The 17,719-nt window shown below is 42.6% G+C and overlaps 1 protein-coding gene across 1 annotated transcript; it reads right to left on the minus strand.

Moving 5' to 3' along the window:
• Window positions 1-744: 744 nt before the first annotated feature.
• On the minus strand, window positions 745-17,516 carry LOC112226646 (nuclear receptor ROR-beta-like). The gene is made up of 9 exons (XM_024391103.2): window positions 17,089-17,516; window positions 6,350-6,435; window positions 5,987-6,128; window positions 5,323-5,841; window positions 5,080-5,207; window positions 4,841-4,973; window positions 2,514-2,621; window positions 1,963-2,186; window positions 745-1,542 (listed from the first exon to the last, which is right to left on the minus strand). The coding sequence occupies exons 1-9, from the start codon at window positions 17,093-17,095 to the stop codon at window positions 1,378-1,380; spliced, it is 1,512 nt and encodes a 503-aa protein (XP_024246871.1). The 5' UTR covers window positions 17,096-17,516; the 3' UTR covers window positions 745-1,377.
• Between the last annotated feature and the right edge of the window lie 203 nt (window positions 17,517-17,719).

A 17,719-nucleotide genomic window follows, 5' to 3' on the forward strand; every position in this document is an offset into this window, starting at 1 on the left:
TTAAGACTGATGTCTTGAGATGTTGCTTCAATATATACATACACATACTTTTCCTGCCTCATGATGCCATCTATTTTGTGAAGTGCAAAGTGGCTTTTTTATGGCAGTTTTGGAGCAGTGGCTTCTTCCTTGCTGAGCAGCCTTTCAGGTTATGTCGATATAGGACTCATTTTACTGTTGATATAGACACTTTTGTACCCGTTTCCTCCAGCATCTTCACAAGGTCCTTTGCTGTTGTTCTGGGATTGATTTGCACTTTTCGCACCAAAGTACGTTAATCTCTAGGAGACAGACCATGTCTCCTTCCTGAACGGTATGATGGCTGCATGGTCCCATGGTGTTTATACTTGCATACTGTTGTTTGTACAGATGAACGTGGTACCTTCAGGTGTTTGGAAATTGATCCCAAAAATGAACCAGACTTCTGGAGGTCCACCGTCTTGGCTGATTTCTTTTGATTTTCCCATGATGTAAAGCAAAGAAGCACTGAGTTTGAAGGTAGGCCTTTAAATACATCCACAGGTACACTTCCAATTGACTCAAATGATGTCAATTAGCCTATCCGAAGCTTATAAAGCCATGACATCATTTTCTGGAATTTTCCAAGCTGTTTAAAGGCACAGTCAACATAGTGTATGTAAACTTCTGACCCACTGGAATTGTGATACAGTGAATTATAAGTGAAATAATCTGTCTGTAAACAATTGTTGGAAAAATTACTTGTGTCATTGCACAAAGTAAATGTCCTAACCGACTTGCCAAAACTATAGTTTGTTTTCAAGTATTTTGTGGAGTGGTTGAAAAACGAGTTTTAATGACTCCAACCTAAGTGTATATAAACTTCCGACTTCAACTGTATATGGTACCGCCAAGAACTGTCTGTGGGACTACAAATGAATGAACCCTGGGTATGTTGAGTAGAACCAAAGAATTACAACGATTCTAAATTGAACAGTCGAACTGAAGCAGGGTGTTAGTATTTACATTTGGTGTGGGGCTCTAGCTGGTGCATTGGTGCTTGTCAGTGAGGTACATTCATGACAGGGTTGGGGAGCATTGAAAAAATATGTTCTAATGCTAAATGATCTATGTGCATACTGTAGAATATGCATATCGCCCATTAGTTTGTCCAAAGTGCTACGGTACAAAAGGACCGTGAAGGTGAAGTCTGTAGTGTAAGATGTATGGCCTGCTGGGATAGTGGTGGACTAACACAACAGGATGCTGGGAGACTGAGTATTTTAAGTCCTGGATTGTCTCGTTAACAGCTGGTTATTTCTGAGGTCACTATTTATATCCCTCACTTGTTCATTCTCTCCTTTCACTTCCCTACCTCCATACATATTTCTCTCTAACACATTCACTCCATCTTTCTCTCTAGGAGTTGTTTGTAGAGTCGGGGAGAGAGATCTCACTCCCGAACACTTCCCGGTAGAGTGGTGGGAAGCTGTATGCGGTCTCGGGGTGGACCAGACGAAAGAACTCCAGCTTGTCGATGTGGAGATTACAGATGGACTTCATTATCGGCAGCTTGGATACCATCTACAGAGGGGACACATCAGGATCAGTCAGGAAAACACAATCAATATTTGTGGACTTGGTGTGACGGAATGGGAAAAATCTGGAGAATGCATGAAATGTGTATGTACTTAAGCTACGCTAAAATGGGATAGATCCGGTCTACAGCACTAGACTGGTTAACTGTTTGTCTTTGTTAGATTTAAAGAATACCAGCATGTCTACAGCACAAGATTGTTCAGCCCATAAGGCCCTATAAAATGTGCATATGCAGCTGTTTGGGATATTCTGGAGAGGATCGTATCATAAAGTTCTTGGAGAGGAGACATATGCTACACCAGTATGGAGTATGGTCCAATATGGTGGATCTCAGCTAATGACAACTGGGCCATGACTAGAGACTGTGGGGTATGTTATGGTGCTGTGGAGTGTGCTAGGCCTGACCTGGTCTAGCTTCTCGTCAGCAGCCCCGCTCATATGCAGACTGTGTTGCAGAGCCAGGTAGACCTTCGCCTGTAGCTTCTGGACCTTCTGGCTGTCGGCTAACCATGGTCGGTCTGGGGACAGTAAGCAAGCGGCACTGAACAGAGCCATCTCCTCATCGGTCAGCTGCAGGCGGGAGAGCCCTTTAGCCAGGTCAAACACGGCACTAACCAGGTCATCGCAACCTGCAGAGAAATATCACAATATTAGATATCCAGACACCATGTTGAGTTTTCATTGAATGAGTTAGCCTGTCCCAATCTCGCGAGCTTACATAAAGAGCAGCGGTCAGGCTGGTCTTTGATCAGGCTAATTTGCAGTAGCTAACAGTATCAATCAAATGTTATTTATAAAGCCCTTTTTACATCAGCCGATGTCACAAAGTGCTATACAGAAACCCAGCCTAAAACCCCAAACAGAAAGCAATGCAGATGTAGAAGCACGGTGGCTAGGAAAACCCTATACATTATACTGTATCGCAGAAAGAGTAGCCTATTAATAAAGACACTTACCGAGGGCTTTGAAGAGCTGAGCAGAGGCAAATTTGCCATTAAAGAACATGGTGTTGGTGGTGGCGTTAAATGCCCTGCACATCCTAATCAACAGCACCTCCAGACAGCCTGCAATGGTAACCATAGAGAGCCACAGAGATGGAGGGAGGGGAAGACAGAGAAGACAGAAAATGCTCCAACATGCAAAAACACACAATGAAAAGTAAATATTTCAGATTGGAGGACAGCAGATGTAAGGCATTTGAACATTTAGAAAATCAGCAGGGTAGGATGGATTTGTCAAAAGGGGTTTCAAACATTTACAAATGGTATAATATGGAGTATTGTAAAATAAATGTGTTTGTGTGTTGCAGATATAATGATAAATTATATACAGAAATGTACGTTCCAGAGATGGTTAAATGGTCAGAGCAGTCATGTGTGGTTTGTAAAAAAACAAACAAATGCAAATAAAAGGAGCACAAAAGGAAGAAGGTTGGAGAAAAGAAGTACAAGAGCCAAAGTTAGCAAGATAAAGCATTTCTTCTCTCACATTACAGAAATGTTCACGTGGTGCTATGGTATACGGTTTGAAATAATGGCTGCTTGCATATGTAAGTGTGTGTGTAAGAGAGAGTGTGCATGTCACACAGAAACAATTATCTGTGTAAACATGCCCAATTGGTTTTGCGTATCATTGTGTCTATGTCCTGTAAGAACTGAAGTGATTTGAGCAGTCAAGTCTAATTTGCATATACACTGCTCAAAAAAAATAAAGGGAACACTTAAACAACACAATGTAACTCCAAGTCAATCACACTTCTGTGAAATCAAACTGTCCACTTAGGAAGCAACACTGATTGACAATACATTTCACGTGCTGTTGTGCAAATGGAATAGACAACAGGTGGAAATTATAGGCAATTAGCAAGACACCCCCAATAAAGGAGTGGTTCTGCAGGTGGTGACCACAGACCACTTCTCAGTTCCTATGCTTCCTGGCTGATGTTTTGGTCACTTTTGAATGCTGGCGGTGCTTTCACTCTAGTGGTAGCATGAGACGGAGTCTACAACCCACACAAGTGGCTCAGGTAAGTGCAGCTCATCCAGGATGACACATCAATGCGAGCTGTGGCAAGAAGGTTTGCTGTGTCTGTCAGCGTAGTGTCCAGAGCATGGAGGCACTACCAGGAGACAGGCCAGTACATCAGTAGACATGGAGGAGGCCGTAGGAGGGCAACAACCCAGCAGCAGGACCGCTACCTCCACCTTTGTGCAAGGAGGAGCAGGAGGAGCACTGCCAGAGCCCTGCAAAATGACCTCCAGCAGGCCACAAATGTGCATGTGTCTGCTCAAACGGTCAGAAACAGACTCCATGAGAGTGGTATGAGGGCCCGACGTCCACAGGTGGGGGTTGTGCTTACAGCCCAACACCGTGCAGGATGTTTGGCATTTGCCAGAGAGCACCAAGATTGGCGAATTCGCCACTGGCACCCTGTGCTCTTCACAGATGAAAGCAGGTTCACACTGAGCACATGTGACAGAGTCTGGAGACGCCGTGGAGAATGTTCTGCTGCCTGCAACATCCTCCACAACATGACCGGTTTGGCGGTGGGTCAGTCATGGTGTGGGGTGGCATTTCTTTGGGGGGCCGCACAGCCCTCCATGTGCTCGCCAGAGGTAGCCTGACTGCCATTAGGTACCGAGATGAGATCCTCAGACCCCTTGTGAGACCATATGCTGGTGCGGTTGGCCCTGGGTTCCTCCTAATGCAAGACAATGCTAGACCTCATGTGGCTGGAGTGTGTCAGCAGTTCCTGCAAGAGGAAGGCATTGATGCTATGGACTGGCCCACCCATTCCCCAGACCTGAATCCAATTGAGCACATCTGGGACATCATGTCTCGCTCCATCCACCAACGCCACGTTGCACCACAGACTGTCCAGGAGTTGGCGGATGCTTTAGTCCAGGTCTGGGAGGAGATCCCTCAGGAGACCATCCGCCACCTCATCAGGAGCATGCCCAGGCGTTGTAGGGAGGTCATACAGGCACGTGGAGGCCACACACACTACTGAGCCTCATTTTGACTTGTTTTAAGGACATTACATCAAAGTTGGATCAGCCTATAGTGTGGTTTTCCACTTTAATTTTGAGTGTGACTCCAAATCCAGACCTCTATGGGTTGATAAATTTGATTTCCATTGATAATTTTTGTGTGATTTTGTTGTCAGCACATTCAACTATGTAAAGAAAAAAGTATTTAATAAGAATATTTCATTCATTCAGATCTAGGATGTGTTATTTTAGTGTTCCCTTTATTTTTTTGAGCAGTGTATATAGGTACTGACCTGCTTTGAGCAGAATGATCTGGTCATTCTGACACAGGTCCATGAAGCCTGTAATGCGTTTGGCAAACTCCACCACGTACTGGATGGAATTGGTGATGTGGTGGGCACATTGCTGCCACACAGACTCTGCAGACTGCGAGAAAGAGAGAAATAATAATTTAATACGACGATAATACAATATTATACTACGTATTGTGATGGTGAGTGCAATGTGTGTGAGTGTGAGTGTGTGTATTCACCTCGCACTGGAAGTTGCGAGTCTCCTCAGGTGAGTACTGCATCCGATTGTATGTCAGCCTCTTCAGTTCCTCAGAGCTGTACTGACTCGTCTCCAAGTGGGACTTGACCACACTCTGGGTGATACGCTCTGAAACAACACAGGCACACTTATGAATACAAGACCACTACAGACAACATGTTTACTTGATACTGGGAAACTTTGTTGGTTATGTTAGTTATAGCAATAGTAATAGATTTCTTACCTATATCCATAAGAGTGCAGTCATCAGGCAGTGTCTCTAGCAGTGTGGCGTGTGTGTGTGCCAGGAGCACGTGTGTGTGCGACAACATCTGGTACTCGTGTTTGATCCCATTGGCGTCGGTGACATCCAGTAGATTTTGCTGGGGAGAATTCTGATTGGACGAAATGGGCGAGGATGATGATGGTGATGAAGAATTGGAGGTGTTCCCAGTGCTTCCGCCGTGGTCTTCTTGCAGGTCCAGACTGCAGTACTCGTGGGCCTCCTGTGGGGTCAAGGGGAGGTCAAACAGTTTGGGGAGCACCGCAATGTCATCCAGGTCACTCAGGGTGGAGCTGGAGCCCCCGCTGCTGTAGGAGCGACTGAGCTCCCCGTGCCTGTCCCCCTTGCTTTCTCCCCCAGCCACATCTTCCCTGGACAGTGGCAGACCCTGGTTCAGACACTCCTGGTTCTTCTGGTGCTTCTGGACCTCAGCGTACAGGCTGTCGCGCTGCTTCTTAGACATACGGCCAAACTTCACCGCTGGACGGAGACAAGCGACGGGGAAGAATATAAGTTCATGTCTGTGTGGATTGGAAATAACTGTTGTATAATGCTGTCATGAGTTATCCTCTGGGTTAGAATACTTGCACGTGTGTGTGTGTGTGAGTGAGTTAGAGAGACTCACCGTCCCGGCTCATGCCTAACACCAGACATTTCTGCAGTCTGCAGTGTTGGCAGCGGTTGCGGCTGGTTCGGTCAATAAGACAGTTCCTCTGGCGGGAACACGAGTACATGGCATTGTTCTGCTGGCTGCGGCGGAAGAACCCCTACACAAAGAAACACAATGGAATGAGTCAAATGATTACATAATGGATATAATTCCAGCATCATAAACCTAGATGTTATAGCATGGATATATAACATCACTGATGACAACAAAGGATATTTTATATTGCAGCTTGTCTTGGTTTTACATTGTTAAGACAGTCAGTCTCCCATTACCTATTTTGTGACGTGGTGAAGTGGAAAAACTCTAGTACTAGCTCACCTTGCAGCCTTCACAGGTAATAACTCCATAGTGGATTCCTGAGGACTTGTCCCCACAGATCTTGCAGGGTATTACTTCTATTTGAGCTGCAGAGACACACACACAAAGAGAGAGAGAGAGTACATATTGAAAAAAGTGAGTTATCAAACCTGTATCAAAACCTAATGAGAATGCAGAAAAATAATAATTTCCTGCCAAGTCTACAGCTAAGTAGATCTCAAAATAAGGACAGGAAATTCAACTGATACAGCCTACACACACACTCCTCTCACTATTGAATAACACCCCTGCTGAGGCCAATCTCTCTTGGGGCACGGCCAAGAAGAGTTTGTATCAAAACCAGATGTGATTGCATAAGGAGTTGCAAACGTTCACACATACATTATAGACACTCTGCAAGACTAGCATTGGCTTCGAGTCAGAGGAATATTGGCGTTTGCAACCGGTTAACAGGTTTCCACCTGGCATGTGGCTATGGTTAGCACAGTGTGAAGGAAGAGTTGGTGAAAGTGTAAGGCAGGCTGTCAGTTTGGCTCTGCCTTGCATGCTCTCAGTGTAGCAACAGCAGACAAAGGCATTCAAATGGGAAAATATTGACTTGAAATCACGGTGCATCTACTGTAGGTAACTGCCAAAATAAAGGAAACACTAGAGTAAATGGGGGATACAAAGTATATTGAAAGGTGTTTCCATGCAGGTGTGGTTCCTGAGTTAATATAGAAATTAATCTCTTCATGCTGAGGGTCATGAATAAAAATGCAGAGTTGCCCGTTATTTTGGCTACCATGGCTAGAAGAAGAGATCTCAGTGACTTTGAAAGAGGGGTTTTAAAGGGGCATAGGTGGTTTAAAGGGTGTATGTGTGTCTCAATCACCATATATGAACCCAAGGGGTGCCTGAGACAGCGTTTTCTACCACCATCAACAAAACACCAAATTATCACATTTCTCATGGGAAAATGGTGTTGCGTTCCTCCAATAGAGTTTCAGAAACTTGTAGAATCTATGCCAAGGCGCATTGAAGCTGTTCTGGCGGCTTGTGTTGCTAGGTAAAGCCCCGCCTTATCTCAGCTCACTGGTCACCATAGCAGCACCCACCCATAGCACGTGCTCCAGCAGTCACCCCCAAAGCCAATTACTGCTTTGGCCGCCTTTCCTTCCCGTTCTCTGCTGCCAATGACTGGAACGAACTTAAAAAATAACTGAAGCTGGAGACTCATATCTCCCTCACTAACTTTAAGCACCATCTGTCAGAGCAGATCACAGATCACTGCACATAGCCCATCTGTAAATAGCCCATCCAACTACCTCATCCCCATACTGCTATTCATTTATTTTGCTCTTTTGCACCCCAGTATCTCTACTTGCACATTCATCTTCTGCACATCTATCACTCCAGTGTTTAATTGCTATATTGTAATTATTTTGCCACTATGGCCTATTTATTGCCTTACCTCCCTTATTCTACCTCATTTGCACACACTGTATATATACTTTTTCTATTGTATTATTGACTGTATTCCATTCCATTGTTTATTCCATGTGTAACTCTGTGTTGTTGTTTGTGTCGCACTGCTTTGCTTTATCTTGGCCATGTCGCAGTTGTAAATGAGAACTTGGTTAAATAAAGGTTAAAAAAAAAAGCGTTTACAAGCACAGTAATAGTTCAATATTAACCTGACTATGGAAGTAGGCAGATTATGCAATAGTCATGTAAACACCTTACACTGCTTATCTTAATTCTGCTTAAGGTCAAAATCGAAGTAAGCATACACCAATTAAAACACCTGGTTTCCTGAGCAATCTTTTGAATTATTAGGACATGTAAACGCCTTAAAACGGCATTCCAGCGGTGTATTTGATCTGCGTACGTGCCAGCACCAGCCAAGCGAGCCTCCCTCATTATCGTGAATGGACTGAGTTCGGAACTGAACGTATGAGTCTTAAAGGTCGTTTTCAAAGACAAACTGTACATGTCCCAGCTCAGAATCAAATACGCTTCCCAAAAATAACATGGTCGCTGTAGTAGAACCTTTATTTTCATTGCCGATTTTCTGCATTTATCAGGTAGCCTGATTTCAGATGTGTCCATGTAAATGGGATTATTAGAGAAATCCTTCTTCTTGCAAAGCATGTAAACGTTTTAATTGAACTATTATATTAATCTGACTATACGCAATAATCGTATTATTGTGTGCATGTAACTGGACTCACTGTTTCCTTTATTTTGGCAGTTACCTGTATGTGCCACATTTCATACAAATACAGTTGCACCCCAGACAGATTGATCCAGCAAAGAGAAATAGTACAACTCAAAGTAAACAGTGCAATAAAAGGAGCGGGCGGATGATTTGACTGAAATGTTTTGCACCTGAACTTGGCCGAGTGTCTCTAAAGTTGTCTCTGACTGTGGACCCAGTGAAGTGAAAGAGACAGAAATAGACAGAGTCATGTGTCAGAAACCTCAGTCCCCTCTAACACACTCTCCCACTCTCTCCCTTCACATACACGGGGCCCATATGATATGAGAGGCTAAAATGGAGGGCAGTACGTGAAGAAGAAAAACATGTTTCCTTTTAAAGACAGAGCCGGTCAGCTGTATTAGTTCACCACAGCCACAGAACTAAACAGAGACAAAAACAACTAACTTATGAATGTGACATGCTAACATTACTCAATCTGTCAGTCTATTTTATTTTTGTGCTATATAAAGAGAGAACAAATGTGTGTTATTCATAAAGCATGGGCTCTTTAGTCTTCCAAGAGGCAGACATAAGGAAAATCACTTTACACTGTAATTGAATGCATTATTATTGTGGCATTGCATGTAGGAAAATGTCCATTTAAATGTGTTTTTTAAACTGGGAAATTCTGCTGTCCTCTCTAAGTAATAACTCAAATACACAGAGTGACTGAGGCAGCTGCAGGCATGCAATGGGAAAAAAAGTGACTCCCCCCCCTCCACTCCACTCTCTTTTCTCTCGAAACCCCCGCTCGCTCCCCCTCCCTTTCCTCTCGATTATATAACTCTCATCTGCAAGCATTCCGTGAACACACTCATTCAGGGAGGTCACTCTACCAACGCAACCGCCCTGCCTACTCTGTCGCTACAGCTCCCATTGGCCGAGGACCGGGCAGGGCCTGTCTGGGGTTGGTTGTGTGGGATATCACTTAGGCGCGGTTGCCTGCCAGACTATTCTGTCCCACTGACACACTTTCTCTGTGTAGCGGACAATTGTGGATGAAGATCGTCATGAAAATATATTCACCGTCGTACGTTTTTTTGTGTTTGGTAAGAACAGCTGACTGAAGAAGACAGGATGGCCGGGCATCCGTGCGGTTGAGTCCGCTTCTGCTGTAACATGGACTCTACAACGTCATTAAACTTTGTTGCTCCTTAATGAAACAAGAAAAGTATTATAGCAAACGAGTCTATGGCTGCCTAGGGAACACCCCCCCCCCCCCTGCAGTAGCACATGCAGTCAGGAGAGGAAAAGAGGCGAAAATGTACTTCTTTAAGTACAAAATTAAACTAACTTTGCTACTTGAACGGTTATTAAGGTGACCGCATCATTTGGCTGACCAATAACTGTCATCCTAAATTCCATGACTGCCACAGCCCTAGGTCCAGCAGTACCATGTCTGCTATCTGACTTCTCTCGCTGACATGGAGCTTCTGCTTCAAGTATTGATATTCTTGTCCCCAGCTTGAGGGAAGGCAGCGGCCAGAATAACGCACAGCAAATGTGTGATCAGAATTTTAACTCCCAGTGTTAAATTAAACACTTTTAGTAATTTATATGTGACCCAAAGTCTTGATAAACTAACACACCAAGACTGTTGGGTCCCTAACGCCATGGGTGTTGCAAATTCCAACTTAAATGAACTTTTTATTAGAGCTGATGCCATTACACTTTCTCAGTGTTAGGGAATTAACACCTGTGGTGTTACATTAACTTGTTTTGGGGTGTTGTTTTAACACTGTAGGGTGCCTTACTTTCATATTTATTTCCCAGGGTGCCTTTTGAGTGAATTTTAGAGGTACCAGTACCATCCATGACTGTTTGCTAGTGACAGAGACATGGTTGTTGCATTCAATGACTTTAAGTTCTGTAGCCTTTACCAATTGAGTGCCTAAGATAATATAAATATTTAATTATTTATGACAATAGAACACTTTTTTTTGTTTTTACAATAACACATTTCGACAGCCTAGTATTAACCTAACACACTGGTCAAAACCTCCTGGTTTGCAGGTCATACCAACAAGTCATATAATGCTGGCTTGCAAAGTGTTATATAGTTCCTGTTGGAATCCAGCCAGAGTTAGGATATCCAACAATTGGAACTTTTAATCCCCCGCAATCTGCAGTTAGAATGACTGCCACGGTAGGGAAGATCAATAAATGAGACTACCTAAACCATCTAAACTGGCAGAACCATCTCAATAACAGGTGAAATAAGTCCAATAATTTACTGATTGGATTAGTTTAGGAAAATGTATGTTATTTATCTTTGTGTAGTATAAAATCAATTAATCCACCAATGTGCATGCAGAATCATAGATATTAAAACAAACTATCCTAAAAAGCAACCTGCAACAAAACATCCTGAGAAACACGATAATTAGGCCCCTCCCATGTCTTTTTCAATCGAGTAACACCACCAGCTGATTAACACTTCATTTATTCACCGCAGGTGGCGTCAATTTAAATCCCACTGGTGTTAACCCCACTAGAATCAACACTCAGGTGGAACTCAAAAAACTTTTTTTTTTACCTTAACATCGAGATTTTAACACCCACAAATTTGCTATGCACAGACCCCCATTTCGTGACATCATCATTCAGTTCTGTAGTTGACTCCTGACCTGGGCTTCCACACCAATCCCCTTTAACCTCTGACCTATCCTCCTGGAGAGCAACCACAACATAGTAAAATGTAACTGAACTAGTTACATAACAAAGAAATGTGAATCGGCGTCCCCAGTTTGTTTCAGTTGTAGAGGCCAAACTAACACAAGGTTGAAGTTTTTGCACAGAAGTTTCCATGTTCAAAATGACTCATTCTAACCCTAAACTCAACGCAGATATCTCAGAGAAAGACAAAGTTTCAAAGTGGTAACATTATAGGTCTATTTTCTCACAAGGCACCCAAACCAGGTATCTCGCAAACAATCAAATCAAATTGTATTAGTCAGATGCGCCGAATACAACAGGTGTAGTAGACCTTACAGTGAGCCCCTAACCAACAGTGCAGTTTAAAAAAAATACAGATAGAGTAAGATATAAAAGTAACAAGCAATTAAAGAGCAGCAGTAAAAAAATAACAATGTATACAAGGGGGGCCGGTACAGAGTCAATGTGCGGGGGCACCGGTTAGTATTATGTACAGTTGTAGTATGTACAGTTGAAGTCGGAAGTCTACATACACCTTAGCCAAATACATTTAAACTCAGTTTTTCACAATTCCTGACATTTAATCCTAGTAAAAATTCCCTGTCTAGGTCAGTTAGGATTACCACTTTATTTTAAGATGGGTGAAATGTGAAATGTCAGAATAATAGTAGAGAGAATTATTTATTTAAGCTTTTATTTCTTTCATCACATTCCCAGTGGGTCAGAAGTTTACATACACTCAATTAGTATTTGGTAGCATTGCCTTTAAATGGTTGGGTCAAACGTTTCAGGTAGCCTTCCACAAGCTTCACACAATAAATTGGGTGAATTTTGGCCCTTTCCTCCTGACAGAGCTGGTGTAACCGAGTCAGGTTTGTAGGCCTCCTTGCTCGCACACGCTTTTTCAGTTCTGCCAACACATTTTCTATAGGATTGAGGTCTGGGCTTTGTGATGGCCACTCCAAAACCTTGACTTTGTTGTCCTTAAGCCATTTTGACACAACTTTGGAAGTATGCTTGGGATCTTTGTTCATTTGGAAGACCCATTTGCACCAAGTTTTAACTTCCTGACTGATGTCTTGAGATGTTGCTTCAATATATCCACATAATTTTAATTCCTCATGATGCCATCTATTTTGTGAAGTGCACCAGTCCCTTCTGCAGCAAAGCACCCCCACAACATGATGCTGCCACCCCCGTGCTTCACAGTTGGGATGGTGTTCTTCGGCTTGCAAGCCTCCCCTTTTTCCTCCAAACATAACAATGGTCATTATGGCCAAGCAATTCTATTTCTGTTTCATCAGACCAGAGGACATTTCTCCAAAAAGTACAATCTTTGTTCCCATGTGCAGTTGCAAACCGTAGTCTGGATTTTTTTATGGAGGTTTTGGAGCAGTGGCTTCTTCCTTGCTGAGCGGCCTTTCAGGTTATGTTGATATATGACTTGTTTTACTGTTGATATAGATCATTTTGTACCTGTTTCCTCCAGCATCTTCAATGTCCTTTGCTGTTGTTCTGGGATTGATTTGCACTTTTCGCACCAAAGTTTGTTCATCTCTAGGAGACAGAACGCGCCTCCTTCCTGAGCGGTATGATGGCTGCGTGGTCCCATGGTGTTTATAGTTGCGTACTATTGTTTGTACAGATGAACGTGGTACCTTCAGGCATTTGGAAATTGCTCCCAAGGATGAACCAGACTTGTGGAGGTCTACAGTTTTTTAAGACTCCAGTCTTATGGCTTAGGGGTAGAAGCTGTTCAGAAGCTATTTGGTCCTAGACTTGGTGCTCCGGTACTGCTTGCCGTGCGTTAGCAGAGAGAACAGTTTATGACTAAGGCGGCTGGAGTCTTTGACAATTTTTAGGGCTTTCCTTTGACATGCCTGGTGTAGGTCCTGGATGGCAGGAAGCTTGGCCCCAGTGATGTACTGGACCGTTCGCACAACCCTCTGTAGTGCCTTGTGGTCAGAGGCAGAGCAGTTGACATACCAGGCAGTGATGCAACCAGTCAGGATGCTCTCAATGGTGCAGCTGTAGAACCTTTTGAGGATCTGAGGACCCATGCCAAAACTTTTCAGTCTCCTGAGGGGGAATAGGTTTTGTTGTACTAAAAAGGGAATAAAACTAGCTACCTCTGTCTGTTTATCAGTCACAGCCTAAGCACGTAACTGTGTTCTCTACTAGAGGCTAATTCAATAGCTTTATGGCTCTGGTCTCTAACCCTTCTCCTTTCTTGGAATCTAACATGGAACATGTGGGGGTAATTTTATTGTGTCAGTTAGTCAGTGTGTCAAGCTGTCAGTGGGCCAGTAAACTCAGATGTATTGGATGCCCTTTACCCAACCAGCCTTCTGGAACACGACTCCTACCACTTTTTCTAGGCTAACATAACATGGCACATATCGGCAGTTGTTGCCACATACAAGGCCCCTCTAGTCAAGTCCCTTAGGTGATTGTTGTCTGTTGTTTCTGACAAGGTGAAGGACATAGTGTAAAAGTTCATTTCTCAACTGAGGTCATTTTCCCATTATGAACTTTTCGCTTTGTAGCTCACAGAGTTGCTTACGGTCAATCTGGTGAAGCGAGATCACCATGATGATGATGATAATAATAATAATAATAAAGTACAGTGAGTATTTCTTTGTACTCAAATGGCTCTACCCCTAACTCTACCTTCCCACTTACAAAACAAACACTTATTTCCACTTTGGCTGTGAAATAAGTATTTGCATTTCATTGTCTGACATGGAATGCAAATATAACTATATATATATATATATATATATATATATGCGTATTCTGAGGTGTGAAATCCATGTGTTAGTGATAGCTTTTAATGACATTTCAAAGAGTTAGCGTATACATTTCGATATCCTACCAGATGTAGAACCACCCTCTACAGGCCAAAACAATCTCCCTCCCTCCCCAAGCAGATTAGGAACAGAGTAGCCTCTGTGCCAAAAACCCTCATTCCAAACAAACACTAAGTACTGTAATTCAACAATATAAATATATATGCTTTATATGCTACAATAGCAATATGTTTATCAGTCTTACAATGTATTGTTACATTATTGTGACAACAACAGAGAGTAGGCTAGTCTATCTTGTAATTGTAACAAGCCTTGTGTGCCTTTTGATTGTAACGTTGCAGTAACGTTGCAATTTTAGAGGCAACATCGTGAGAAGATAGGCAGCAACAAAAGTAGCAGTAGCATTGCAGTAAGTATGAACCTTTTTATCATCATCTTTCTGTTCGTTGATTTTGTCAACCTTGTCAACTACTACATCCATTCCAGGAGCTAAAGAAAATGTATCTATAGCCTGCTGCCTGAGTTCAACCTCGTTGCATTCGAGATGCATTCGAGATGCCCCAGGCAAGGCTCTGCAACCAACCAACTGTTTTCGTCCTTTGCTGATCCTTCCCTCTGTCTAAGCCACTCCCTCCTCTCTCTCGCCCCCGCCCTCCTGAATGCCGTATTCGCTCGGTGACATAGGTCACGTTCTCCTGCTCAGACGTTGAATGCGTCAACCAAATGTTGTGTCACGTCGACATGTTCCTCTGCCCGTTTCTGACATGTCAGATCTTACAACACCTAGATAGGTATTTTTAGTATCAGCTAACCACATTAGGGATGATTATTTTACATAATTTCACAATTCAAGTAATATCATAACATTTTTCCAGATATCTGCATGATCAAACTTGTATTTATTTATTTTAAACTTTGTTTAAACTTGCTGCGCAACCTGTGCGACTCAGGAGAAAGAGTGCGCTCTACAGCAGAGCGGGCAGGGGCCGTGTGCGGGTGTGTGACATTGGAGGAAGAGAGACAAAAAGTAATCACTGACTGGCGCTAGGTAGATAGACAAACATCCCATCTGGCAGTGCCTGTCTTTACTGCATCAAATCGATGTAAAGAAGCTAGCTAGATGATAGCTTGCCAAGATGGCTAGATGATAGCTTGCCAAGATGGCTAGATGATAGCCTACCTGTCGTTTGCTCATTGTAGCCTACACCTTCTCATTTAGCTAATTGAATTATGTAATTTGAATTCCATTTTTCATTGAATAAAGATCTCCTACTTCACGTTACTACACATGGAACCTCTGACTGTAGAGTGCCAACAACAGGCTACACGCGTGACATGTACGGTCTTTTCGGGCGACGCACGTCAAAAAACGACATTCAAAAGTTTGTTTTATTAAATTAATATTTTCTAATGTCATGGTATATCCTTCTGTGTAGCAATGTCACGTTGATATTCGAATACTAACGTCAGTTCGGATATTTGAATAACCGTGCCCATCCCTAAACCACATCATCATTACGTGGCACGCAACCAGAACCATTGATTGATGCATGCAACATATGAGCAGGGGAACGCGACCAATTAGGTCAGTGGAACAGCCAACATTCTCTCCCTCCACACAGTCGGCCATGCTGGCACCACCATCACAACAACATGCCGAAATAAATTCATTTTAGATTAATTAACCCACTGAACACCACACATGAACAATATTACACACTGAGTGTACACAATATTAGGAACACTTCCTAATATTGATTTGCACCCACTTTTGCCCTCAGAACAGCCTTAATTCGTCGGGTCATGGACTACAAGGTGTCGAAAGTGTTCCACAGGGATGCTGGCCCATGTTGGCTCCACTGCTTCCCACAGTTTTGTCTATTTGGCTGGATGTCCTTTGGGTGGTGGACCATTCTTGACAAAGAAAACTGTTGAACGTGAAAAACCCAGCAGTGTTGCAGTTCTTGACACACTCAAACCAGTGCGCCTGGCACATAGAAAGGCACTTAATTATTGTCTTGCCCATTCACCCTCTGAATGGCACAAATACACAATCCATGTCTCAATTGTCTCAAGGCTTAAAAATTATTCTTTAACCTGTCTCCTCCCCTTCATCTACACTGATTGAAGTGGATTTAACAGGAGATATCATAGCTTCACCTGGTCAGTCTGTCATGGAAAGTGCAGGTGTGCCTAAGGTTTTGAACACTCAGTGCAATTCTGGTTTCATTAACATGGATTTATAGCACCGTTTGTGCTCAGGATAGCTAATATTCTGGCAAAGATATTAAAATAAAATGCCATAAATATGCCAGTATGATTTACAAATGTAATTGTTTGATTTATAGCCAACTAATTTTAGTCCTGCTATTCCAATTGACTATTGTTTTGATCACATGTGTAGCCTATTTTAGAACCTGTAGTGCACATTTTTACCAGTGTGCACCTCCTATCGACTCGTTGCATCACCCAATATGGATCCTCAGGCACATTTTACAGACAGAGTCTCAGGTGGAATCAACCTGATTATTATGACATTAATGCAACAAGTCAAATCATAGGCTTTTAAAACAAAACACATAGGCTATTTACAACCATATGGTCTCAATCCTGAATTAAATGTAACATTGTTCAAATATTGAACCAAAACATTTTATGATGAATATAAGCATTTTCACTAGTTCTCTGTCAGACAGAAAAACTCTCTCCAGTCTATACAGTAACAGCCAGGACGCCCATTCACAGCGGCAGTGGCGCACCTGGCAAAACTAGCCAGATAAACCAGTCAGGCACAACAGCATGAGATTAGCATCATACGCACTTCGAAAAGAAAGCAGTTACACTGTTAATTACACAGTTAGGCCTACAGTAACTTACATTTCAAAAGCGTTTTATACATTGTTTCATATTGAAATGACCATCGTATACTTTGCAATGTCACATATATATACTATGTATATTAACAATAGTATATGTGACATAGTAAGGTGATGGCCATTTGAATATAAATGATAGCCTAATAATAAATGTACCTCTCATGTTGAATATTATCGTTTCTGGATCAATGAATTGGACTTCATGTGGTGTGTAACAAAATAAAAATATATGTCCAACTGTTGAAAGACAAGCATTTGCTGGCACGTAAAATAAAACGTATTTAGCCTGACGAACTAGATTTTTATATATATATTAAACAAGGAAAAATCCGCGAGTGCTTCCTTATCGTTCGACAAAGTCTTGCAATGGTGAATCAAATACAAAGCAAATCGACTGTTCAAGTTGAATTGTGTCCTGTTTGTCTCGATGCACTATTTCGGTAACTTTTTACAAAATGCTCCCACGGTCGTTTAGCTTGCAAGCAAGGTCCCAAATACTCTACCTCCCCTTTTTCGTTCGGACTGCCTTTCACTCTGTCTACCCTGCTAACCTACTTTTCGACGCGTGGACTGGACTCTCATATGATCTCACACTTCAGATAGCTCCTCTTCGCGGCCGCGCGTACGCGGGATCGAGTTTTAAGGAAAATCAGATCTACTGGCAATAACAAACAACAATTAACGCTTTAACTCTAATTTAGAGTAACGTGGGTTTGAAAATATCGTTTTTTGGGGGTAGTTTTTCACAAATCAATATTTTTTTGCAAGGCATGGACATAACACTATG

Source organism: Oncorhynchus tshawytscha, linkage group LG28 (assembly GCF_018296145.1).
Source record: "Oncorhynchus tshawytscha isolate Ot180627B linkage group LG28, Otsh_v2.0, whole genome shotgun sequence".
Taxonomy (NCBI): Eukaryota; Metazoa; Chordata; class Actinopteri; order Salmoniformes; family Salmonidae; genus Oncorhynchus; species Oncorhynchus tshawytscha.